We start from the raw sequence: 27,310 nt of genomic DNA, 5'->3' as shown, positions 1-27,310 counted from the left end.
CTGTGTTGGGCTGAGGCAGGGACATGAACCTTAGTGATTGGGCTGTCACCTCAGGAGGTGGGTTCATTATCCACATGCCCCAAATTCCTTGGATGCTAAACACCCGCTGGAGATTGGGCTATGGAGATCAAACAGTTAAGAAGAGTGAGTCCCTGTATCTGTGCCCAAACATCCACAGGGAGCAAAGTGCTGGGGTCTGCAAGATGTGCCAGTGCAAAACCAGAGAGAACACAGAGAGGGTTTGTCCAGCTGGTCCTCAAGGCACCGATGTCTGTCCCAAAACCAGGCACAGCAGCTCAGGCCAGAGGGCTCCTGATACAGGCAAACATGAGGTGATTTGAGAGTGTGATATTCAGATGGGGGCCCTCGTACCAGGGATAGGCCAGATGAGGCCCCAGCCCCGTCTCAGGGATGAGGGTGAGATGTCTGTCCTGGCATACAACAATACATCCCGAAGAGAATCCAAGCCCTGCCTGTGGACCTCATCTGCATGTATTCCAGTGTTCATAGCACATTGTGATGATCATTTCCCCAGCCAGCCTAACACCCAGGGCCAGAAGCACTGCATCTCACAGGATCTCGCTTGCATCTCACAGGATCCAAGCTATGGCCCTGAACCTTTCCCTTCCCCAGTGTGTGTCCCACAACCCCCATCAGCTCTATCACCAGGCAGGGTGTGAAGTAACATTTTATTCAAGACAGCCCTTCCCTTGCAGGCTGGGTGTTTACACACAGGAGAGGGGCTGGGCAGGGCAGGGCAGGCAGACGCCCCTGGAGCCCCCGCCGTCGCTCAGCCACACTTGCCCAGGCACTCGAGGAGCTCCATGCGGATGGCGATGCGCACGTGCCAGCCCAGCGGGATCAGGCGGATGTAGCGCGCCACGATGGGCGGCCGCAGCAGGTTCTGCACCGAGGACGAGCGGTCCGAGTTGCCATAGAAAACCTGTCAAGGCAGGGGTGGGTGGTTAGGGGGCTGGAAATCCTGTCTCGTGACTTTGGGGTGCCTGTGCAGAGCAGAGGAGGAGGAGGAGGCTCCTTCCCCTCCACCCTCAAAACAAAAGAATTTAAAAATAGCCTGATGTGGACAGTGTTTGTCACACTGATTCAGTTTTCTTAGTAGGCCGTTTTCCCCCATCAGTCCTGCACTTTTTACAGTTAGGCCAGAAAATCTCATCCCATTCTTTCTCATTTGTCTTCCTTGGACAACGCCTTGCTTGTTTGGAGTGAGCATGATTGACTTTGGCTCTTTGGAGTTCATGAGCCAGGCTCCTACACAAACCATTATAGACAAAAAAATATATGTGAGGTCCCTTTCCCCATTCCTTGGCCTGGGTGTCACATCTGCTGCCATGACCTGTGTTTTGGGAAAGCTCAGCATCTCCCCAGGGCGGCAGGAGCTTCAGCAAAGCCAGCAAAGCCTCTTATGCTAGGACAGGGCCATTCCCATAGATGGGCATTGAGGACACCTGGGAGGCAGCAGCTGTGGCATTCCCCAACCCAGCTGGACTGCACAGGGATCAGAGGCAACTCTAATATCTCCCCATTGCAGTTTTTTGTTTCAAGTCAACCAGTAAGAAGTGCAGCGTGAGAATGGTTTGGTAGGTCATGACTTGACTAGTTGCAGATTTGTCTGAGGGCTTTTTCTGCACCAGGATGACACACATTACCTGGACGTGGCAATAACAGAAGTCCCTGTGCAGTGCTGAAGCATGGCTGGGTTGTGCGGCCACAGCTGAGAAAGGGGTTTTATCATGGAGTTGCTGCCTCCTCTGCAAGGCCAGTTAATGCCTCTGAGCTTAATCTGGACTCCAGTATGATCATTAGCAAACATAAATAATGTATTTTGTCCTTCTGCACTGGTCAGCATGACACACTCTCACTTCAGGCCCCTCTCTGTGCTGCTCCCTGATGCAGAGTGAGCACCGAGACCCACCCTGCTGCTCCCACAGGATCCCCTTTTGATGCACCTTCCTCTGAGACCTGTTGTCACCAAGCATGCCACCCTTCCACCAGTGGCCAAAGAGCCAAGGTCACTGACCCGGTTGTTCCCGGTCTGGTCCTTGTAGTAGACCCAGTTGAGGTTCTCGTCTGTGCGGTACTGCACGCTGTACTTGGTCATCCACTCGTCAGCATCACAGCGCCCTTGGGTCAGGATCCCCGAAATCACCTTCACCTCCTTGAGGTCGATCTGCAGCCACTGTGCAGTGTCCTGGTACTTGGAGAGCCACGCACACCTGGGGGGACACCACCCTGCTCTGTCCTTCACCATGCCCTCCCAGGCAGAGCCTCCTGTCCCACACAGCCATGGCTCCCCAGCCCCCACAGCCCCAGGACCCCTCAGGGGGGCATTTCTGAACTCACCCAAAGCCTTGGCCGTTGAGGCGGGCCTTGTTGGCTGTCCAGGAGGAGTACCAGCCCGTGTACTGCTCGGGGTTGGAGCAGCTGATCTGGTCTGGGGTGACGGCACCAGACTCAAAGCCCAGGGGCTTGTGGTAGGGACACTCTGCAGAACAAGGGAAAAACACTAAAGGGACAGAAGTGGCTCTGTTTTCTGGGTGTGTTTGCACACATATTGGGAACACCTCCTGGGGCTTCATTGCTCTCTCTTCTCCCTGATTAGAATGCTGGGAATGCTCTTATCCTACACCACAACCTGCCCTGGGGCCACAGGGTTTTCATTTCTAACCTTCACTCGTGTTAATTTCTAGCTGTTCTTTCTGCCTCAAACTTACTAGACTTGTTCTGACTGCAACACTTTGGAGGAAAGGTTTTATTCAGATGTTGCAGTCTGAATCTCCCTCTTGTAAGCATGTGGAAGAAGAGCCTGATTGGTTGCATCAACCTGGGTCCAGCCTCCAGGCTGTCAGCTTTTTGCCTTCAGTAATGCTGGGCACTTTTCTTGCTGGGCTTTACCTCCTTCTGCTCCTCCAATGACTGTCTGATTTATGGCTCTACTTGCATGGCAAAATTGCTGAGCCAGCTCAGGTCATTCCTCCACAAGCACCCTCAGATCTGCATTTCTCTGCATCTGGAGGTGGCCTTGGCTTGTGGAAAACTTGCAGGTGCTCTGGTGCCAGCGAGGTGTCATGCTCAGCCCTGCTGAGGGATCATCCCTGGCTCAGGGATTTCCATCTCAGTGTTTGACTGCAGATCTTCAGGGTAACAATCCTGCCCCCACAACTGTCTTCTGCAATAGTGAGAAATTCAACATGACTACCACTGGCTACAAAACAACTGGAGAAAGAAATACTCACTCCTCATTAAAACTTTCTGTGGTGGGTCACCACACAGTACTCTGGAAGGCAAGACTTTAGTGAGGCTGAGCACCTGCATGCTACCTGGACCTAGCTGCAGGGGTTTTTGTTATGATCTTTTTTTATGTGATCAGGTTATCATTGTGTATCAAGATACACAGAATGAAGGCACTCAAGTGTCACATAGGGACTTCCTAGGCAACCATCTATATTATGGGCAGCATTTTCTGATTTTGCAGCCTGTGGAGCCTCTGGAGTCCCCTGAAGTAATTCTGTCCCTTTCTCCAGTTTAGCATAGTCTGTTTCACGGGTCTCAGCAAAAAGAAGCAAGCAAAGCTCTGTGCAGTTCACTTGGGGGTGAGAGGTTTCCTTGCCTTATCAGTGCCTCAACAACCACCGTGGTGCCCTGTGCCAAAAGCAATCAACATGTGGGGAGCATCAGTGGGTGCCCAGAGCCCAGCATGACTGTGGCCTCCCCGGTGCAACTCCCCAGCACTGCTGTGAATGAGACGGGGTCGATGTCTCATTAGCAAGCTCTACTAGATCAATATTGCATGCCTCAATAGCTCATTAACATATCTTGCTCAGTTGGAACCTCATTAACATGTTTTGCTCCATGAAAACATATAGCCACTGTGCCACCTTCCTCCAGGCATGGAAACATCATGCTTTTCCACCATGTTAAAAGCCTTGCTCCCCTTGTGCAAGAGGGTGGCCTGTGTGTTTACTACTCGTCAGGCTTATCTCGAACACCACCCAACTTTACTTTTAGCAACACTAATCCACAACCACACAACTGTAATGCAATTAGCAGGTCACCTTCTGCTGAGTCCATTTGTGCCATGCACAGGGACCTGCCAAAACAGATGCCTGGTGCCTGCCCAGCCAAAGCAGCTGAACCATTGAACACTGTTCTGCCAAGCCAGAGAAAAGTCATGCAGTGTTTGTGAGGCTGTCTGCTCCCTTCAGCCATGCCAGAGGCAGCTCTGCATGGCTGCTCTGCAAACTGTCCCTGGGCAGCAGGGAACACCAGGCCACATCACACTGGCTGGGCTGGGCTGAGCTGGGCTGGGCAAGGAGAATGCAGAGCCCCTCTCTGGGGGCAGTGACAGCTGGAAGTTACAGTGGAAACGTTCCTCATTCAGGAAAACAAGGGAAATGCCTTCATTACTCAGCTACATAATGCTAATGTGAGAAACACCCCCTCACACCTGGCCTGGCCAGGAAACCCAGCTCAGCTCCTTGCCCATATGTTCCTTGGCCATGAACAGATCAACCAAACCTGCCACCTTCCCTTCCCTTCCCTTCCCTTCCCTTCCCTTCCCTTCCCTTCCCTTCCCTTCCCTTCCCTTCCCTTCCCTTCCCTTCCCTTCCCTTCCCTTCCCTTCCCTTCCCTTCCCTTCCCTTCCCTTCCCTTCCCTTCCCTTCCCTTCCCTTCCCTTCCCTTCCCTTCCCTTCCCTATTTAAAAATATGCTGCAAAGAAGGAATAAACTGTTTTTCTTGATCCCTGGAGAGTCTAGAAGATTTCACAAGCTAAACTGCAGCATGGGAGAATGAGCCTACATGGTACAAAAGGTTTCCTACAGCAAATCCTACACATGGCAGGAGCTGCCCCAGCTGGCTTCTGGAAGCACCAGCACCAAGGGCTCCAGAGGGACAAAGACAAATGCCCACTGTCCCTGGTCAGCATGGGCCAGCAGGGTGACCTCCCAAGGCCCAGGCATGGGGGCTGCCTCTGCCTGATGGTGCAGGGTCACCCCTCATCTCACAGTGGTTCAGCTCCACCACCTCATTGGCAGCTGGATTTGGAAGGTGCCAGCTCTGCAATGCCAGGTGCCAAGGGGAAGCTGCTGAGGGCACCAAGCACAGCTGCAGGGTCCCTCTGTTACCTGGCATGCACTCCAAGCCGTTAGTCCCGCTGGACCACACCGAGTTGGGGCCTCCTTGGCAGTCACATTTGCAAGCCTTGCTGTGCCACAGCTCCAGTCTCTCATCCTAAATGAAAGGTAAAAAACAAGTAATAAATCTACACAGTCATCAACAATAGTGTCACAAGGCCATATCTGAATTCTGAACCTTAGATAAATGCTTGTGCCTGTCTGGACTGCTGCACCTTGTCTGAGACCCTTTCCTGCTGCCAGCTCAACCCAAAGCACAGAACAACTTGGATCCCCTTGGCTTCAGAGGTCAGAGCATGTGCCTGAGCTTGGAGGCCCAGGTGCCAACCTTCCTTCTGCCCCAAGGCACCAGGGCTGGGCAGTGTCAGACCCCCAGCATTCACCTGGCAGCTGAACCATCCAGAGAGACTTACCTCTCCTGGGGAGAGGGCCATCACAGCTGGGGAGTGGGCGTGGAGGGAAGAAAGAGAGAGATCAGAAACAAAAATGCTGTAAGCAAACATCAGAAAATACAATAAACATTTACTCCTGAGATAGAGACAAATAAATAGAGGAAGGACTGATGGATCTACCACATTTCCCCAAGCTGATTGCCAGGAGAAGGCAAGAGAACATGGGAAGGAGCAGGGCACTGCATGTGCTCATGTCTGCGCTACTCCTCCATAGGGTTTTCCTTCAGATGCCTTTGGCATCTCCTCTTCCTGATCAGTTACACCTGAATCACCCTGAGGCAAACACATGCTGGACCCCTCAGTCTCTGTTTCACAGCTAATTTTGCTCATATCCATTTTTTCTGTCTTTCTGCTCCACACTTTTCCTGTCACATTTTCCCCTTAAATGTTTAAGCTGATGGGCTTCAAGGGTCAAATCCTACCCTGGTGCCACTGCAGATCCCAAAGGTCTTTGGAGGAGATAGGGTATCTCACAAGGTGCTGGTCTGAGATCACTTCCTCTGGATGTGATGGAGAAAAAAGAAATGTAAATAGGCCTTCCTAATCCGTTTTACAGACAAGACTACCTTTTTTTCCTTTCTTAGGGAAAACCAGTAATTGTGGCTGTGGAGGAAGAGACTGCTATTTTTGCAACATCTGACCTGTTTTATCTCCTGCCTCTTACTGAGCAATGGCTTTTTTATGAGGCTTTTTCCTTACTGAAATGGCTCTTCTTGCTTCACAGTGAAGTCCAAAGCAGAGTATGTTAATAGCTTTTAGACTGGTAGGATATTTCCCAAACAGCTATGAAAATAAAATCATTTAAAAAAATAATCCCATGACTTCTGATAACTCATCAACACAAATCAAATGTCAAACATCAGCTTTTCAGAGATGTAGACAATCTACAAGCCAGTAAGGAAAAAGTGATTGAGCAGGTAAAAGCTTGCATACAGGAGCCATGAGAAACCTGCCATCTCCAGAAGTACTGTGAATATGAAAAGACGACTTTTTTTCACCAAATGAATTAGACTCTGAATTATTCACTGAAATCTAGTTATGATTTATTCATTCATACACTGTCACTTTGCTGAACCTAGGAAGCTGCAGCTAATGCTGGGAATTTACATCCTACATTACTATAGCAAGTTTCATCTCAAAAGACTCACAAACACAGAGCAATTATAATCAGCTGAAATATAAACTGTATACAAAGCTTGGTTTATTACTGAAATGCAACTGCTCCTTGGGTGTCAAAATGAGTCTAAATGTATCCAGAGTCTAAAAGAAAGACCTTCAAAAGCAAAATGATAAATTTTTAAAAATTCCTTTCTCTAACACAGGCATGGTCTCCTGTGCTTCAGTGTCCCAGAGTGGCATTTCTGGCATCAGGAACTTACCACATTAACCCATGGCACTGGCACTGGCCCTGGCAGAAGAAGTAAACGCCAGTCTACAATCAAAAGTTGTGGCTTCTAGTCAGGCCCAAGAAGGAGGCAGGGATCACCCACAGCCCAGCATGCTCATGAGAAAAACATGCTTGTACATCTCCAGAGATCTTGGAAAGTGTAGGCTGGGGGTCCCACACAGCACTGCACTGCACTACACCTGCCCCAGCACAAATGTTACCAAGCCAAGCCCTGGGACTCCACCGAGCAGTCAGAAAACCAAGGCAGAGGGGCAAATCCAGAGCCACCCCTGTGCTGTGCCACATGAGGCAAAGAGGTTTGACTTAAACCTGTGTGAAAGTGATTGATGTTAATGCTGTCTGTCAATACAAGAGAAACCCGAATTTTGTCACCTACCAAAACTGGACCATATTCGCCAATAAAGTAATGCAGTGCTTGCCTCTCCTGCCTGCCCTGTGCTGTTGGATGCCAGTGCAGGAGAGCCACTGGTACCTGGGGCATGAGATCCAGGCTGGCAGGTGCCTCTCCTGCCCCCCTGGCCCACAGAGGGGTGTCCTTTCCAAGCAGGACAGGTGCTCCAGGAGCACCAGCTGCAATAACTTCCTTACCCTGAGATCCAGGAAGGCTGCCCAGCCATCACAGCCTGCTGTGTGTTCCCATTGCCCAGCAATCCCTGGCTCACAGGGCTACAGGCTCAGCTCCTCCCATCCGCTTAACCACTTGATTTTCATCTTTAAAAGACTGATTTTTGAGGAGAAAACTTTTGTGGTTTTTTTGGTTTTTCTTATGGTGGTTTAATGTACTTTAGCCTGGAAAAGGGGTTGGAAAACGCTTTTTCTGGATCATGGAGTCATTAACCTAAGTTATGTTCCATGACTGGTGTGGTGAGTGAGGCCTGTTCTTAAGCACTGCATGCCTGGGGTGGGGAAAGGGGATGTGAGTTACCAGGATGGTGTAGGATATTGCTGTGTGACCATGCTGAGCCCTTCAATAGGCCTCCTCAGTCCCCCCCTTTGAGAGCCAAGATCAAAATTGAATATGCCATTGACACATGCAGCTGGAAACTCAACCCCTGTGAGTGAACAACGGGCACAAATGGAATAGATTTCAGGTGGGTGGGTGTATGGTAGCATCAATTCAAGCACCCAGAATAAATCCTCCTCCCCAGGTGACCCAGCCTTTTGTGGGTGGCAGCACTCAGCCAGTGGTGCCTGCTCCTGAGCTACAAGAGTGGCTTTGAGGGCTTTTAGCCTCATCTGCTAGGGGACACCACTGCAAATCAAGCAAGGGTGGGAATTTCAAGCACAAAAGCCCTTTTTTTTCAATGCAATGACAAACTTTTTCCAATGTTTTATTGGGTCGGTCCCGCAACACACAGCAGTGCAAAGGCAGTGCCAAGGCACAGGTGCTGGAATGCTGCCCCTCTAGCTGTCCCAGCCCCCTCCACTCCTCACTGCATAACCTGCTGATTTAAACCCCTCAAACAGGAGTTCAGCTTCCCCTTTTTCAGCTAGGAGAGGTTAACTGCTACGGGCTCACTCCCAAAGGGGCTCAGCCACCCAACCATGGCACAGGAGAGCAGCAAACTTGGTATGAAGTAAGCACAGCAGTGGACAACCAAATGCCCTGCCTGGGCAGTGCAGCCTGATAACCCCTGGCCTTGGGAGAGGAGGGCAAATGAAAGATGCCCTTGCCTGCAGTTGGCCTCAAAACATAGTAATTGATATATTGGTGTGTTTACAGCTGTGACAGGCCCTGTCCTACAAAGGAAATGAAGAGGAAAGCTGGCTGCCAATAGTCTAAAAATGTGATGGGCAGTATGCTTTTATAGCAAGCATGTTTGCCTTCAAGGAAGGTTACAAAGATAATTGGTAATTGTAGGTCAGACAGAACCAATTGCTGCAATTCAAGGGACAGTCATAAGGCCTGCACAGCTGCCAGGGGCTGTTGTTTTAAAAGCACAGGACTGACAAAAACCCCAAAACAGTAAAAAGGAAAGAGTTCTATTTACTGCCCCCTAGGACCTTCAGCAAACCATCAGTTCAGTGAAATAAATTATTATCTGTGTTTGTGTGAGGCAGAGAGATAAGGCATGTGCCTTTCCCATCCCTTCATCCCACCCTGATGTGTGGTGTGTCCAGAGCACTGCCATGCACAAATGGTGTCCCACAGCACAGGATTTAGGGACCAGGGCTTGGGACAAGATCCAGGGCATGATTTTGTGCCAGGGAACCTGTGCTGGTGAGGCTGGGCTGGAGCCCAGGTCCTGAGATGTCTCCACTTGGCACCTGCTGCTGAGCAGGATGAAGGGGAATGATACTCCAGGAACTAGTCCAGGTTTGGGACAGAAAGAAAAGAGCTGGCAGAGGTAGCCTGGGGTGCCAGGATGGGGTTTCCTGAGATGGAAGTCGGAAAAAGCAGCAGTCACAGCTTAAGGATACTTGGGAAAAGGGGCAATCAATAGCAAAGAAACCCAGCTGCTGGCATTTTAATGACAGGAACAGGTAACTGTGTTTCTCAGAAAAATTGTAATCATTAGGAATGTGGTTAAACAAGAGAAAGACAGGAGGCAGATAAGCGTGGGCAGAAGTAACACTGCCAAAGTCTATGTTCAATACAGTAACTCTGAGGAATTACATTCACTATCCTGACCATAAAGTCAGAGAAACAAGTCATTTTTTAGTGTGGGAATTAATGACATGTATACAAGCATGAGAAAGCACATTATAAATATGAAAAAAAAATATATAACACAGAATAAATGTCAGTCATTCCATTTACTGGAATAAGTTTGCACAAACTTATCATTACAGGAAATGTATGTGGAAAATGTTAAATCTTTTTATTTATTTACTTTATTATATAGGTGTCCTAGAAGCTTCACCTGGAAAATAGTTGATTTTTTGTCTCATCTCTGTAAGCAACATCTCAGTTTAATGGTGCTTAGAGAGGTAAAATTATTTTCTCTCCTCCCAGCAGAGAGCAATGTCCCCATGATGCAGCAGTGCTTTCTGGGCACAATGGCTCCTTTTGCACAGATAGTCACATGCTTCCCATCTGCACCTGTGAGTTATGGGGTAGAGGAAAGGAAAATATCTTAACCCCCCAGAAAAATAAGGCTGGAGCCGCAGAATAGCCCCAAAAAGTCACAAAAATGAAAGGCATGGCTGGAACGGGTGGCACTGGCTTTATCACGCTTTCTGAAAGGCCTTCTTTTCCCTGAGCACCGCATTAGACAGCATCAGGAGCAGAATTAGGTAACAGCCTGTGAGCAATACAGAGGGTCGAAACATTGGAAAAAGCATTGCAGCGCCTCTGTGCCCATCGGGTGCTCGTTTGTACCTTGCTATATTATTAACTGAAGCTATTTTTACATCCCAGCCCTGAAAATCGTGCCAGGCGGCTGAGGTGACTCACATCAGGTTGCACCAGCCTCCGTAAGGAGGAGCATTTGGGGAAGCTGCCACATCCGTGGTGTTCTCCCCATCGCTCCTTGCCCCTGTGCCGGGGGCAGTGGTGGCCCTGCTGCAGCTATGGCCGGTCCCCAGGTCCCCTCGGCAAGCAGAGCCCCCCTGCCCACAACACGCTTCGTGATTGCTTTTGTTGATTTTCCCCCGGGGCTTTTTCCATCGCCACGCTGGGCAGGCCCCACGGGACCCGGTGCTGTGCAAACAGCGCCTTTATCTCTAACAGGCCTTAAATGGCCCGCGGGAGCTGTGCCAGCAGGCAAGCACCGCCGGGACACCCGCACGTCTGTGTCCACCCTCAGACACCGGCAGCCAGGCTGGCCTGGGGACAGACAGCCCGGCCTGGGGACAAACAGCGCGGTGCCCATCCAGGGACTCTGGCACCTAAAGCTGCGCTGGGCCGAATGCTCAGCCTGTTTCTCCTGCAGGTGACATTGCGGCCCCAGCAGGGCCAGCAGGGCTCCAACACCCCGCACACACCGAGCCCTGATCCCTGCTGGGCTCCAGCATCCTGCACACACCGAGCCCTGATCTCTGCTGGGCTCCAGCATCCTGCACACACCGAGCCCTGATCCCTGCTGGGCTCCAACACCCGCACACACCGAGCCCTGATTTCTGCTGGGCTCCAGCATCCTGCACACACCGAGCCCTGATCCCTGCTGGGCTCCAACACCCGCACACACCGAGCCCTGATCTCTGCTGGGCTCCAGCATCCTGCACACACCGAGCCCTGATCCCTGCTGGGCTCCAACACCCGCACACACCGAGCCCTGATCTCTGCTGGGCTCCAGCATCCGCACACACCGAGCTCTGATCCCTGCTGGGCTCCAGCACCCGCACACACCGAGCTCTGATCCCTGCTGGGCTCCAGCACCCGCACACACCGAGCTCTGATCTCTGCTGACCGCCGCAGGCCCGGCCAGAGCTACAAACCCAGGGGAAGAGGACATCTGCCTGCAAAGGGGAGGTCTCATTCTTTGTGTTAAGCTTCTCTCTCAAGCTATTTAAACCAGGCTATTCTTTTCCTCCTTCGTTTTGCGGGGATTCTTCACACTTGTATTATTTTAATTTCCCTTTCATTTTCTTTATTTGAATGATTTTCATTAGGTTTTCTTTTTCATTCATTTTTATTGCAGTTCATTTAATATTTACTGGTATTTATTTGAAGGCAATAAAAAACATATTTAAGTAATCACAATTACATCTATTTAATTCATATTAATTTCCCTTTTCCCATAATGTTTCCACTAAATTTTTTAAATGTTGTGACAATATTTGAAAAAAGCTAAACTAGTTTTTAAAAAAATCTACCTTTCCTCCCTTTTTCTTAAGAGATGTACAATTAATTATCTTTTTTTCCTCAAAGTGTTTCTTAGAAATGTTCAGCATTTTCTGACCTTATTGACATGTTTGTTCCTTCCTGTTTGGAACTACGCAGAACATTGCCTGCATTGTAATTTCATTAGATGCACTGATTACGCCAAAGGGCGGCTCTATTAAAAACGTTATTTACATCCACATGTAAAAATGTTATTTACATCCAAGTGATCCAAAAAGCATGTTTGAGCCTTTATTTTTTTGTGGGGGGGAGGTTCTTGTGTTGGTTTGGGTTTTTTGTTTTGTTTTGTTTGTTTGTTTGTTTGTTTGTTTTTCAAAGCTACAAAAACCAGAGGTGAAAAGAGAGAAATCTCCTCCCTTGAATTGCCGAGGTGTGCTTGTTCTGCAGGCGCAGGGAGCGCGGGTGGATGGATGGAGCAGCGCGGGGCGGGCGCCTGCAGCCGCCGCGGGACCCTCCTGCTGCACCCACCATATGCTGCTGCTGCTGCTGCTGCTGCTGCTGCTTTGCTGTGTCCCCAGCGAACACAAGCCCAGCCGAGGCGCGGGTGCTCCTCTAAGCCACTTGCTCTGCCAGGGAAAATCAGCTAAGCAGCTTATCATGGCATCAGCGCACGTAGCTCCGAGCGCTGACCTAGCGGCACCTCCGTGCTGGGAGAGCCAGGGTGTGAGGGGCACCTGGGCTGCTCTTTTTAGCCACGAGAGGACACTTAGCGAAGCAGGGAAAACCAGTAAATTAAGAAATACAATAAATTAAGAAAATAAGTTAAATACCAAAGGAGTGATGCCTGGAAAATGATCTTGCACCTTATTTTTCACTGCAGGCTCTCCAAAAATATCCTGATGTGTGGGTGTCTATTAAAAGCAAGCTGTGTCTGGAATTCAGAGCAAGGTATATGAACTTATTCCAAGGAGTAATTGCAGTTATGCCACCCATAGGGAAAAAAATGCTGGAGTCTGTATAAAAACACTCTTCCTAGAAGCTCAGGCACCAGTAACCTTCCCAAGTGAAACAAAGGAGAGTGACAAGATAAGGTACGAGGAGAATGTACAAATATTTGCTGGGAGATTAAAAGAAAGACCTATTAATTAGGCAGAGCTGGGTACAGCCAAACATAACAAGACGAAACGAAGGCATGGCTAGTTGAGAAGCACTTATTTTCCTACTCATGATATTTGGTAGAGCAAAATATTCAACAGAAACACAGAAAGAGAGAAAAAAACAGACATACCAAAACACTGGGAATTCAACACCCACATGAGAAAAGTTGGGCTGTCTGATTAATCTGTTCCTCACCCTGACAGATCATACTTGTATCACACATTCATGTTGGTAGACACTGCCCACCACTTACCAAGAGCAGCCCTCAGCCTCATTTAAGAAAAAAATAGCTTTGCCATTGGCTTTGATGAAGTCAGAAATTTAAATATGAACTAGGAAATTATCTCCTTGTTCTCCACAGCTGGGTAAATTAAAATGGAAGGAGTTGTCACCCTAAATTTTCTGTCTCCTTCTAGCTCCCCCTTACCTACGTTTGTTGATACTTTTCTGAAAAATGAATATGAGAAAGCCTCAAAATTGATAAATACCTTTCCTATTTTCTAGACTTAGGAATTGCTTTTTGTTCTAAAAGTATCTTTGGAAGTCTTTTCCAGCCAAAATACCTTGAAAGGCCTTAAAAATGGGCAATCTTCATCAGCAATGTCTTGCTGCTAGAGAAAATGATCAGTTTTTGATTAATCAAGAGTTTTGATTAATGAAGGACCAGTCCTTCATGTTATACTGTACCTCATTTTTCAAATCAGCATTATTATTTACACACTGGCTCAGCTGCACTACAATTTTCTTTGCAAATTCATATTTTGACAAATTATATGGCAAATTTTTTACACTGCAATTATTTTTTGAAACTGAGTTTTACTACTGAATATTCATAGAGCTGTAAGAATGCTGCTCACTCATGTACATAAATTACACATCTCCACATTTTGCCTTTCCCCGAATTATTATGTTTCCATGAGAATGCAGAGAAGGGCTTGCTCTGTACCCCACAGCCCCTGGCAGAAGAAAGCGTGGCTGGAACAGGAAACACAAAGAGGGATATCTGAAAGGGCCTCTTAGGAGGCAAAGTGCGTACCTTTGTACCAGAAAAGAAGAGACAGCAGGACGCTCCCCATCTTGAACGGCATCTTTCCTTCCTCTCTTGTGAATAGCTCCTTAGTGCACTGCTTGGCTTGATGGGAAGGCATGAGATTAACTTAAGCGTTGCCTAAGCACCTTACTCTCCTCCATTCCCATGGTTTTATCAAGCACCATCAAGCCAACCACACAACTGTTACTGTCAAACTCCATCCTAGAGGCTGTGCCATCTGTAATGGTTTTTAAAAGGCAACAAGTGCTGAGGTACTGACACTCTTGAGTGTGAATCTGATTGTACATGCAGACATATGTCCAAATAAACCAGGATATACCTATGCATCAACCACATATACACCCTAAAGAAATGCAGATGCCTAATGCTCAGAGATGTATAGTATATATTGTCTGTTGTATATAGCCTGTATTCATTATCTTCCACCCCAATTATTTACCTCTACACTAGCAATGTCTCTCCTAGCAATAGTTGTGTGTAGAAATCTGCCCTGGCCTTACTGCTCTTCCAGTCACCTAATTGCACAGGGCTGAAAACTGCAATTTGTAGATCAAACAAAAATAGTGGTTTTCGGTTGTTTACTTGCTAGGCTGCAAAAATCTCTAACCAAAAATGTAAACCTCTCTTTGCTAACATTTCTACTTACAGTATTCTCTCAACCAGCCTACACCAAAGATGTGATTTTAGAATGACTGATTCAAGATAAAAACAGACTGCTAGTGATTCCAGTGGATCTTGTACCTGTTCCTCAAATCTCTGTTGATTATATGAAATTAGCAGTGAATTTTTAATGGAGGTTTTTGAAAACAATTGCTTCAGAAGCAGCTTGCTTTGTTGCAAGAGATCTCAGATTATATGCACTGGGAATAGATTAAGGCACTGTTTAGATCACATAGGTTGCAGTTGAGTTAAGCCAGCTGTGTCTCTACACTTCTGGTTTGTATTCATTTAAAAATGCTGTGCAAACAAGGATGCTGGCTTTTCAAAAACAGTCTTCTGCGCAGGATTCACTTCACTTGCCTTTAGATACCCTGGAATTTGGAATTGGAATTTGGAATGCCCTGTAAAATTGTTGTTAGGTACAGCATCCCACTGCAGTCACACCTCCAGCATCAGCACACCCCAGACTCACCAGGGTATGTGACATGGACGGGAGGAGTCTCCTACCAAGGATCTCACTGCTTTGCTCAGCCTCAAGGAATTTAATTTCCTCAGCCCAACACTTCTCCCACTTTACTCTTCCTCCACGGAGAGGAGGGTTGCCACAGGCAGAGCCCTGTGGCACAGACATGGCCACAGGCACAGACATGGCCACTCTGCTTCATGGACCTGGGCCAGCTCACCCCAAACACTGGGGGAGAATCAAAGCATGGCAAGGCAAGCAGGAGGGGCAGCTCATCCCAGGCACCAGGTGGGATTTTTCTGGTGCCTGGTCATTTTTCTAAGGGCACAGGGCTGCTCCTGATTTTTTTTGCCAGAGGCCTCATGCCTCATGCACATACGCTGTTCCTGTCCTGGGGCAGTGAGACACACCAGAAGGTCAAGCCAGGAGTTAAAGAAATATGAGAGCCACTGAGGGTACAAAGGCAGGCTCTGGGCATCTGATGCAGTACAGCATCTCACTTCAGGCTCTACACAGTATCCTTTATATGGTTGAGTCTAAAATGGGCTGCCACAGAGACAGAGATTTTTCAGAGCTGCTGAAGACACTCAGATATCCATTCCCTCTCAGCACTGATGAGCAGTTGGTGTCTAAATCTCATGGGTTTGAAAATCCCAGCTTAAAAATCCCTAAATACCTTCATCCACATATCTCTTGGAAAACCAGATCTGAGCTTCAGCCTCTCACCTTATGGTCTCATAAGGACAGGTCACACAGAAGGAGAGCTACTCACACAAAGAGAAATCACCTACCAGGTTTTAAAGAAAAGCCAAACCAAATTATCTCCTATCATCACATGCAGTTTTAAATCAGCTTGGTTTATGGTCAACCCCACCCTTCAAATACATTTTTGTGTAAGAAATACACAGTAGCTCAGGGAACGTGCTCAGAAACAGCACAGCTCTTATCAAAGAACATTCCGTCCAAAGGGATACTTTTAGGACTGGTGGCTGCCCAGTTGTAAAGCTCCCTCCACACAGAAGGAAAGGCAGCCTTTGTTTTTAAAAAATGGTCTATAGCATTCAAAAAACCAAACTGTTTCACATGAAGATTAGAAGAGCATTTAAATTAAAGTCTATATAAATAGTATGCAGTTCAGGCAGTTGGTGTCTAATGGTGTTGATAGTCCTTCATTTTAATAACTATAAAGAGCAAAACCATGCTGCCACTGCAGACAGCATTGCTAAATGAATCATGTAGTTAATTCCTAGCAAGCATAGAAATATTTTCAGGTACAGAAGGCAGAAAAAGTTTAATGGCCAGTACATAACATAGCACCAGAAATGGCTACATTTGCCCTGTATAAAAAAGAAAAATACAATTTCAAAAAGGATAAAGATTAGTCTGGCATTGATTACAGAACAAAACTGAGACTAGTACAAATGGCCCAAATTAAGACAGTTTGGTAACATTCCCACTGCTATATAAAATAGGAACTGCCTGGGCAGGTTCACTCTTTTGTCCATACATCTTCTCCAGCTCTAGCCCATGTCCCATTGGCCCTAAGACTTGTTGCTATGTTTGCATAGCCCCCAGAAATCCTCTGCCAAATTTTGGGAAAAACCACAGAGATCACCCTGCTCCATGGAGATGCTTTTAGTCCAACTGGCAGCATGTGTGTGTGACCTCAGAGGGGAATCAGGAGGCAAAAGTACTCGTGTGTGAGAGAGAAGTGGAACGCCACATAGCCGTGTCACGTTTCTCCCCAAGGCAGAGTGCCAGACGGCTCAGTCGGAGCAGCACACACAGATCCATGAGTCTGGAAGCTGAATGCACACAATGAGCAGTGTCTCAGCAAAAAATGTGTGAGCGGCACACTTTTGTTTTAGCACAGTAAGGGAATGCACAAAGCACACATTTATACATGTGGGTGTGAACCACGGACATCTCTCAGAAGAAGGACACTGATGTGTGGAGAGGGCAAGACTGTCGAGCTTTTAGAGCCTGAGTCAGGAGCTGGATCCCCTTCACATGGATGGAGCTACAGTGGCCTACACACACTAAAGACATGGCTCTCAGAATAAAACATTCCTTTTACAAGTCTGAAGTGTAAACTTAAGTCATCTTCTGAAAAGAAGACCTTTTTCTAAATGTAAGAAAACACAAGGCAGATAATTACCCAGTGCTGACCACCAGGCCCATTCCCTGTAACTCATGCACTTGGGGGTGCTGTGGCTGTCGACAGCAGGATGGGCACCATGGAATCACCATCCTATTAGATGGGATGTACCTACACCAAAGGCTTGCATATCCTACATCAGGAGAAGTCTAGCTATGTCTGCCTCAGCTTTGAGCCTGCATCCTGGAAGCAGCCAGTCTGTGGAAGATGGTTTACCCCACAGGGGGACCACATTGCTTTGGCTTCACCTCCTGTGGGCTGTGCACACACTGCTGAGCAAATAGGCAGAGGAAAGCCAGACCTGAATACTTCTGCACTTTCAGGTTGTGGGATGCACAGGCCCTTAGCATCAGTATGATATTAATGTTACAACTTTAGCCGGCCAGGTCTCACTACGGGATGTACAGCTGCTTCCCGCCCAAAAAAGCGCTTGTAGCCTGGCCCAGTTATCCTTGCATTGGTCTGCAATCTCTAACTGCAGTTTGCCCATACCCCACAGTGTTTGTTTAGTGAGAACAAGCACTGACAAAGGTTAATAGTTTTCTCCATATGATGATGATTAAGGTAAGTTTCTTAATAAGTCTCTGATTAAAGTAAGTTAAGCCAATTTTTTTCTCTTTAATCTTTAAGATAGGTAAATCACACCCTCCCACTCTGATCCTTCAAAGATACTCAAGAGCTGATTCCAGGTCAGTGGAGCTCAAGGACTCTTCTCCTCCTCCTGCAGAGATGTCTTAGCCCCAGCACTTGATAGGGCTCCCACGCACAGATGCTCTGCCAGCACCCATGCCCAGAGGTTACCCTTTTCTAAAGCCTTGCATGTGCAAAACGAGACAACATGTTATAATTTAAATATTAAACTGCTCCGAGGCAAGCTGAGATGGCTCTTTCTTTCCCAGTTAATAAAAACGATATGCACAGTACAGGGGAAAACAAGGATGGAGATAACTGTGCTTGCTAGATGTGTGCTGTGAAAACCCACAGCCTTTCCCTAGCGCTCAAACATGTCTCCAAGCACAGAGACGAAAGGACCAGGGATCCAGTGAGTCCCGGTGAGACGCCTTGGGGACCCATGGGGCTGCAGACTTCGCCACTGCCTTTGCCCCTCGCTGCTGGGGAGCAGGCACAGGCTGCTGCTTTCCCCACTGCCTCTGCTCTCTGTGCTCTCCTCGGGTGCCCCTCCGAGGGACCATGGTCCGGTGTGGGGATACCCCTCCCGCGCTGGCAGGGAAAGGCTCCCCTACAGGGATCCCCTGCGGCAGGGCTTCCCTTGAGGCGCCTCTCTGCTCCCCAGGAAGCTGCTCCGCCTCTGCCGCACGCAGGGCCCGCGCCCTCTTTAACTGCTTATGAGGTTCCCCATCTTGTGGAGAAAACAGCTAAACCGAAACTCACCGCGTGAAAAGAAATTATGCAAAACTCAAGAGTGAAGCAAGAAAAAACAAGTCGCGCCTTGGCGCTGGTTCCACTGGGGCTCGAACCCAGGACCTTCTGCGTGTAAAGCAGACGTGATAACCACTACACTATGGAACCACCACGTACGTTAGCTCTTACAGCAGTGCCCCTATCGACGACATTCTGGGCACACCTCCTTCCCTGGTTGATGACGCAAGTCTGGCATTTTCTCTTTAATTGCTGGTTGATTCAAAACAAATGTAGACGTTAAAAATTACCCTAATGCGTTTTCTGCCCTTCTGATAGCTACAGAGGGGCAGTGACGCGGGTGAATCAGCTCCCGGTGAGGCTCCTGTGTTGCTGCGTGCCGGGGGCAGCGGCGGGCCCCGCTCTGCCCGGCCGCACAGGGCGCTCAGGAGCAGGTAACGACCCTGGGGCGTGCGGGCCACGCTGCAGGCAGCGCTCCCTTCCCCTGCATGTATTCGGCGCACGCATACCGAACGTGTTCGCTAAATCTTTGCCTTCGGTATGTGCTCCCAACGCCATTGCCACCAGCCCCGCTTCGGGAAGGGCTGGCAGCCTTCCTGCGCATCCCGCTGCTCCTGGCATTTGCTCAGCTGCTCTGCTCGCCCCGAATTGGGCTGCATTGTCACGTCAGGTTGGCCCAAGTGCGGGAAGGGCGGCTTGAGCTCCGGGAGAGCTGCAGCAACACCACGGCTGCTCCGGGGGAGCCCGGCTGCGGGATTTCCTCTAAACCGGCCATGGGAAGCGCCTCGCTGCTTACTGCGGGGCCCTCTAGCTCTCTTCTCGGCGGCGGAGGGACGTGATTTCCTCGGCACATGAGGCTGTTTAAAACACAAAAGGAAGCGAGGGGCAGGACCGCCCGTCTCTTTCCAATCCCCCGGAGAGGACGGAGAGTTTTCCACCGTGTGTGGCCGCCCAGGGGCGGCTCCCGCGGCGGCCCGCGCCTCCGGCAGGGGGCGCCCCGCGCTCGCCCACCGCCCCAGGCCCCGCTCGGGCCCGGGGCCTGTGCGGGAAACGCGTCCGTGAGGGGGTGTTTGGGTATCCATCCGTCTGTCCATCCATCCTTCCGTCCATCCATCCATCCATGGACCTTCTTGTCACCCCTCACACCCCACAATAATCGTCGTCTTCCGTCTGTTATGTTTTACCCGCTGTTTTGCACTACTTGCACTACCTCAGTCCTCACCACACTGCGCCTCGCCTCCACATCTCAAAGAGAGTGGCTTGTAGGAGCACAAATCAAGGCACCTGTACTATGTTTACAGGTCAAAAGTTCCAGATAGAAATTATTATTTGGAATATAAAAGGTAAGTTGGGGAGTTTTCGGAAGTGTGGTGCTTGTAAGCAAAACAGATATTGTTTGTGGCTAAATAGCATAGTTGACATGACTTTTGAAATTAATAATGTTTTGCTGAAGCAGCAGATTTATTTACTCTAACAAAGTAGAAAATGTTTCATTAAAAGCAGTTTAATAAGCATTAGATGAAAATAGAGATAAGGACAATTATTTTCATAGACTTGATGACCCCTTACCCTGTATGTGGTTGCATTTATTAGTTGGTAGATTCCATTCTTTAAAAAACAATTTAAAATATTTTTTTTAATCCTTTTACATACTGATCATTAGTGTGGGAGTCAAATCTGTGTGCTCTCCTGACCTGGAGAACCTGATTTGACCTGGAGAGCCTGATTTAAAGGCTTTGCCCCTTTGGAAAAGAGACAGCCTGACAGGCCTGAGGGCATCAGGATGTAGGGTTTGCACTGTGTGTGGAGCTTCTGGTTCACCAGACCAACAAAATGCACATCAAGCTTTTGTTAGGCAATTCTTAGGTCCACTTATTTTTCCTCATGCTGCTTTACTAGGATCTGTCAAACCCTGAGTGCTGTAGATAGCTAGCTATCATTTCTATAAGCTCTAAGTGGAGGTTGAAGCTAACGTCAGGGAGGTAGAATTGTGCAAATTGGGTCATTAGTCATTGCTTCCCAGAATAATCTGCATTCATCTGATAATTTGGGAAACTTTCTTAAAAAAAAAAAATTGTTCCCATTTTTTGCAGAGGGTATCCTGATGGTTTCATAGTGTTCTGGTCTAGTTTCTTGGTCTTCAGGAGCTTTGAGGCCCTACCACTGCCTTTCTTTCCCATTTCTGATTTGGTGTGCTTTTTGCCAAGGATGCTAGTTTTGATGTCTTTTATTCACCTTCTCACCCAGAACTGTCAGTGGGGGAACATTTCTTTTTGTGTTCACACAAATTAACCTACTTTTTCTAATGTGTGAGCACAGATTTCTGTCATCTCACTGACTGAGTCAGACTTTAAATTTGTTCTGGACATTAATTTCTCCATTTTTTATTAGGTTTTTTTCCTTTCTGTCTCCAGGCATCCAGGTTTCTCAGTCAGGAACTTCTTCCCTGGCTAGTACTCTAAAATACTTTGCTGGGTCACATAAAATACTTTTTTAAGCTTGGTAGGGCAAGAAGAGGGAAACCATGGTCAGAGCTTAAAAGGAGCACACTCCCTTCAACTGTGATTATCTTCATCCTTTTTGAGAAATATCGGTTACATCACTTTGTAGTGGGTGCTTCTGAGAAATAAGCCTGAAGCAGAATTTGAATTATGTATGTAGAATGCCTGCATGAAGCCTTGCTCAGGAGGTTAATGTTTCTAAAGTATTTGGAAAACAGAATAGGTGCAATTACATCAAGAAGGGCTGCTTTTAGAGGGATGCCCTGATTTCTACACTTGCACCATGACTGGGTTTTTTCTTGTCATGCTAGACTGCTCAGTCATACACTGTCAGAGTTTTTGGCCTACTTACTGTTGCAGCTGTTGATGCTAAAAGTCTACTCAGCATATTAAGTGTGTGTGTGTGATACATGACTGCTGAGCAAAAAAGCAGTAGTATGTGTGACCTTGTTGATGGGACTGGTATGTTCTCTTTGCCCTTTGTAGAAAGGAAAATGGTGTTGTCTCCCTGGACTTGAACTGGAAAGGTTAATTTGGAAAGGACATTTGTGTTTCCTCAAGTTGCATGTTATTGTGATCCCCACAAGTAACTGGAGAGGTGGCTCAGTCCAGCAACACTGACTCTTTATCAGGTTGCTTTGTCATGTCAGATCACTGAGACAGAGGACAAAGAGAAACAAAAGAAAACATGTCCTAAAGAACCTAACTGCTAAGGTTATCCCTCTCCCACTGATCTTGGATGAAATGTTTCTGATGGATTTATTGGCAATTGGAGCAAACCTCTCATTATGCAGTGAACTTGGTAAATGCCAATAGAGATGAACTTATCAGGTACAGTAAATGTTTATAAATAATGTGTATCCCAAGAGTACAGTGGAAAGAGGTTGTGATGTATTTTTGCTTGCATGCATTTTGGCAGAGCAGCGTGATCATACATAAAAGATTAGCTGCTGTAACTCAGATCAGGGAAAGTACATCCTGCCAGAAAAAACAAACATCAAAACTCTTCTGGGTCATGCAGAATTATTGCGCTTGGTATGCTTTCCATTTACTGTCTTGTCTCACAGGAGAGGAACAGCTTTGAAAGTGGAACCTTATGTCTGGGACTCCAGAACCTCAGAGGACTAGCTCAGTCAATCAAATGCCTTCTGCTTTGCTGGTTTGGCATTTTAAATATCTTTTGCACCTTAATAAAAGTCTGTTTCAAAAGGGGATTTGATCACTCTGTCCTTCAGAGTGGTGGTTGATGCCTTTAGAATTGCACCATACTGATGACAAAAAAATTTCTGAAAATAGCATCTTATGGTATTATTAGACCTGTGGAGCAGGGCACAGGATGAAGATATTACTTTGCCTGTATTCTCAGAAATCTTTTGTTTCTATCCAGTCCTGGTGGGGCTCCATCACCTGAAGAGGCTTCAGAGCAAGGGCACAGTGGTCTTCATCTTGTGCCGTGCACATGGAGCTTTCTCCCACCACAGCATGCTTTATAACCTGTGGTCCTCTTTGGACCCACAGGCCCCACCCTGACCCCACAGAAATGGTTCCATCACTGCACAGCAGCAAGCAACCCCTCCCTGGCTTTTGGAGTGGGGCAGTGGTATCCTGATGAGCATAAATGCTGATGAGGACTGGGCCCAAGACTAGTGGTGATAGTACACTACCATGCTTCTATAGACATCTCCTAGTTTTGAGTGGTTTGGTGGGATACGTGTTTGTAATCACAGTGTCCCCATGCTATCCATGCACTGCCAGTGGAGCAGATTCCTCAGGGGCTGTTGTGTGAGCAGTGGGCAGTAACAAATCACCATGATGGCTCTGCCCTTCCCTAGGGACCCTGTGCAGTTACTGTGAGTCAGGGGTCAGCATGGTCAGGATCTGGGTCAGAGATGTGGGACGTGCTGCCAGGGGTCAGGGTTGGATTTCAAATCGTGGCTTTCTGACCAGAGCAAGGCTGGGCTGTTCTCAGCTTCTCCAATCCCTTCCCAGCCGTCACACAAGGAGAAGATGAGCCAAAACATGAACTGAGTCCACAGAATTCCAGTCACACATTTATGGTGAGAACATGTGCATGCATGAAGAAATTAACTGAAGGCATTAGCACAGTGGGTCCCTGTGGTATTCACAGTTTTGAATTTGGTATTTGAACAGTGAGAGACACAAGATCTGAGTGCTTCATACTTGTGCATTATCTGGGTATGACTGAGTGATTTGGAGAACACACATATATATCACTTGCATGCAGGTGCAATGCCTTGTGGTAAATTCAGTATTGCTTTCCTTAAGGGCTTTCATAACTGTGCCAGTCACATCAGATAGCCAAATAACCTGGATAGCCTTATGTTTTTTTCCAGTGTGCTAGATCAGCTAAAATGCAAATCATTGCCTCAACACAGCAGAAAGGCCGAAAGAGATCATGTGACTTCAGATGCGAGGCAGATAACTTCAGCCCATCCCTTTCTCTGCCTGAGATTCAGGAGGCATGGTGACAAAACAGCTTTTCAACACGGAAACAGCACAGCTGGAGGGCTGCAGCCATGAGCTTTCACATCAAGTTGGACAATGAAAACAACATTTTCCCCTGACTGTTTCTGAAGAGCAGCATTCAAGAAATTTCCTCTCGGAAAGCTGTGTAAGTAGGTGGAAAGCAAGTGCATTGCAGCTCCTGAGCTCCAGAGCCCCAGAGAGAATTGGAGCACCTGTTCTGCAGAGCTGCGCTCCTCAGGGGTTGCTTTCTTTTAAAAAAAGAATCTTCTAAAGGTACTCTTGTGCAAAAAAATCTCGGTATTGCTGAAGCAGAAAGAAAAAAAGGTAATATCTTTGGGTGGGGTATATATAGATATATATTTAGCTCACTTTTAAAGAGCAAATTGACAAAATGAAAGATGTATGTCGCATTATTTATGATTTTACCATAAGAAAAATCACTGTGCTTGAAACTATAGTTTGACCTGGACAGAATCAGTTATCCAGAACTTCTGAGTACAGATGAAATCAAATAGCTTTGAGACTACTGTATTTAATGTAATTTTTGTTTTAGGAAAAATAATTTTATTCTATTTTGAACTTTATTCTGATGCTTAATTTAAATTTTATGAAAACCATGCTGAAGCACAAATTTAATTTTTAAACTGGCTCAAATTTCAACACATGTTTATTCCGAAGATTTGCTTTTTCAGGATGTCATTAAGACCCTGCTCATCAAGTGCAGGATAGTATGTGAACCAACTCATTAACTTCAGAACAGTATGTGATCCAGCTTTTTGCTTAAAGGGTGTTAACTTTTATGCTCCAGTTGGGTTCAGTTTACTAGAACCAAATTTGCTTCAGAATTTTCAGTTTTCCCCTTGTTGCCTAAAGCAATCTCCCCCTAGAGGTGTTTAACATTTCTGGAAAGTGATATGATGGGTTTGCTTATTCAAGGTGAAGAAGAATTTGTACCACATTTGTCCCCTTGTATTTGCTGTTCCTCCTCTTTTTAAAACAAAATCTGTCTAAAGCCTTGCTGTACAAAAAAATGAGGCTGCTTGCTTTGTTTATTTTCTGCCCCCCCAAAAAACAAAAGAAAAACCAAAAGTAAATGTACCCTTATTGATTATAAGTAACATGAACTGGTATTTTCCCACCATTTTTTTCTACATATTCCCTTTGGGTTTGCATGCAGTTCCTGAGCTCAGGGATTGCTTGAATTATCTGCATGTTCACACCTTTGCTACTCCTGCTTTTATTTCTTTTTGCAGTGCATTTTTTGGCTCAGGAATATGAGTCCACCTTAAAACTTCATCCTATTCTTCATCCTATTCTCTCCCAGGCTTTGCTGGCTTCCTGGTATCTTACTAACATTTGGCCAATGCTCAAGCCACCACATGCATCCCATTCCGTATTGATTCCTGGCCCCAACACTGAGGTCTGTCAACATGGCCACTTACAGCAATCTTTCCATCAAGTCTATATTGAGCTTAGCCTTGCTTCTCTGAGCAGGCAGAGGAAATTATCTGTTAACAAAAAGCCTTTCTCAGTTCTATCTTTCACCTCTTTATAATCACTGAAAATCACTTATCAGAAATGTTAGATTATTCCATGGATGTAAAATGATGGAGACCTAATCACGAATTGATTTATGTTTGATGTTCTCATATCTACCCCTTGGCAGATCAAATTAGGGGTTGGTCTCAAAATTACAGCTCCTGTGCCATAGCCAGGTTCCATTTTACTCTGCTAGCTGACTGTGACTGCTTCATCCTACTTTCTGCAGGGTGGGTCTTTTAGCTAATGAGATCTTCAACTCATCTCCAGATTCTCATCCTTGACAATCGCAACAAGACAGTTTTGGAGACCTGTTCTTCTGCAGGTTCTGACCTGAGTGTTGTGATTTAATGTCTTGGTTCTCTTCTCTAGGGTATTTTAGTCTTTCCAGCTTCATTCCCTCAGCAATGCACAGAAGCAAATCCATCACAAAACCATATTATGTCATTTCTTCATTCTCTGCAGTCCTAGTTTCCAAAGGAAAACAATTCTAAAGGAAATCTGTGAGTCACAGTAAAATAAAAAACTTATACAAGATAGCATCAATGGAAAGCCTCTGTCATTAGAAGCATCCATCCATCCATCTGATCTTTATGCAGAAAACTGTCTATATCTTATCACCTTTCCATGTACATGTACCTCCTAAGACATGTTATGGGAGGAGATCCTAGCTACCTCTTCAAAAATGTGATTGAGAAAAGGGGTGAGTAGTGAAAGGAGGCATATTGCTGGAGACAACTGTTGAAACAACTTCTAGGGGAAGTAGCATAATTATGAAAGCCCCATCTCAACAAAAATAAAAGGAGGAGCCTTTCATTTTTGTTTTTCAAAGGTAAGAAACAAATGAAAAGACAGAAGAGTAAGAACTTAAATCCTAGTGGCTCTTATTTGTATGGCTCCCATATCCTCAGGTTTAACCTAGTTTACACTTGTGTGCCAGGAGAGCAGCTCAAATAATTTTAAAAGATAAGGTGTGCTTTAAAGGATGTCTCTCTGCCCAAAGACCCTGCTGTCTGATTTCATCGAAAGTCAGCTATAAATCTTTACAGGATTTCCATTTCCTTGAGGCTGAGGCAGCCTGGTCTTTATGTGACTGACAAACTGGAGGCATGATTGAATTGTGGCAGCACTTATTACATCCAGACCAAATGATGCTGAGCCATATTCTCTGTAAATCAGGCTCTCAACAGCTCGGGTTCTCAACCCCAGATTTTGGAGTACTTGCTGTGTGTAACCTTCAGTGACTCCTGTCCAGGAAAGAGCAGCATGTGCCACTCTGGCTTAGCTTTGTGCATGTCTAAAGGCATGATTGCAAAGACATTTTGTTTTGCTTCAGTGGATGGGTTGTGCTTTTAGTGCCTGTCTATCACAAAAACTGGCTTTTTTGCTAAACTGACAGAAATCTAGCAATTTTTTGAATTATGTCCAAAAGTGGGGCAGATTACTGACTTGTAGAAATTGAATGCTTGCTTTTTAGTCAACATGACAGATTCTCTCTTAAAGGTAAATCAGTGGTATAATATCCAGAATATTAACACAGCGTTATATTTCAAATTCTCCTCTAGCTACCTTGTGTCTCTTGCAATACCTTGGTAAAAAGCCTAGCCAGCATTTGGGGGGAATTTTGTAATGACAAATGATTTTTCACCAGACACTGCTACACTGTGTGTAGTCAGTAGCTCACAGAAATTACTCTCCTGGCCTGGAGTCTGGCTGTGCAGGTTGGCAGTGAGGATGGTTCCGTAGCCACTTGGGAAGTTGTCATGAAAAGGCAGTTGAATGTTCACCCCGTCCATTTTAGAATGCAGATGTTTGGGACTGAAGGTGGTGGTTATTACCCTGGACTAGCCCTTTGATGGCCAGATTTGGCCTTTTTAGGAGGTTTAATGACAGAATATATCTGGGCAAGTTTTCCTCCAAGCTCTGAGTGTATGTTTGAGTCTTCGTTCGCTGCTGTCACAATAAAATTTCTGTCCCTATGCCTCTATCTTTTAATTTTTTTGCTCAAGGAGGTTCTAGAAGTCCATGAGTTTAGGTGTATGTGGAGGAGAGTGGTGATGACTGGGAGGAAAGCTGAAGTAATTGAAAGAGGTTATGATCACAATTCAGCCCCCCATTTCTTGGGTCAGCCCATTGCTTGCTGTGGTTCGGAGGGAGTCCTGAGAGGTGTGATG

General features: G+C 46.7%; 1 protein-coding gene and 1 non-coding gene across 2 annotated transcripts; both read right to left on the bottom strand.

The window, feature by feature from the left end:
* Nucleotides 1-790: 790 nt before the first annotated feature.
* Nucleotides 791-14,001, bottom strand: RS1 (retinoschisin 1). Its single transcript, XM_030956688.1, has 6 exons — nt 13,934-14,001; nt 5,567-5,592; nt 5,145-5,250; nt 2,362-2,503; nt 2,039-2,234; nt 791-943 (listed from the first exon to the last, which is right to left on the bottom strand). The coding sequence occupies exons 1-6, from the start codon at nt 13,983-13,985 to the stop codon at nt 791-793; spliced, it is 675 nt and encodes a 224-aa protein (XP_030812548.1). The 5' UTR covers nt 13,986-14,001.
* A 4,685-nt stretch (nt 14,002-18,686) lies between these two features.
* On the bottom strand, nt 18,687-18,759 carry TRNAV-UAC. The gene has a single exon. It is a non-coding gene; the product is annotated as a tRNA-Val (tRNA).
* Between the last annotated feature and the right edge of the window lie 8,551 nt (nt 18,760-27,310).

This window comes from Camarhynchus parvulus, chromosome 1, assembly GCF_901933205.1.
Source record: "Camarhynchus parvulus chromosome 1, STF_HiC, whole genome shotgun sequence".
Classification (NCBI taxonomy): domain Eukaryota; kingdom Metazoa; phylum Chordata; class Aves; order Passeriformes; family Thraupidae; genus Camarhynchus; species Camarhynchus parvulus.
This window is presented reverse-complemented; position numbering and strand designations above follow the sequence as displayed.

Bases quoted from the DNA above. Each gene is read 5' to 3' on its own strand.
- RS1 (XM_030956688.1), bottom strand. From the start codon at position 13,985: ATGCCGTTCAAGATGGGGAGCGTCCTGCTGTCTCTTCTTTTCTGGTAC. The intron at 5,251-5,566 runs GTAAGTCTCTCT...CCTTTCATTTAG, and splicing joins TGGCCCTCTCCCCAGGAGAG to GATGAGAGACTGGAGCTGTG. The intron at 2,235-2,361 runs GTGAGTTCAGAA...GTGTCCCCCCAG, and splicing joins CTCAACGGCCAAGGCTTTGG to GTGTGCGTGGCTCTCCAAGT.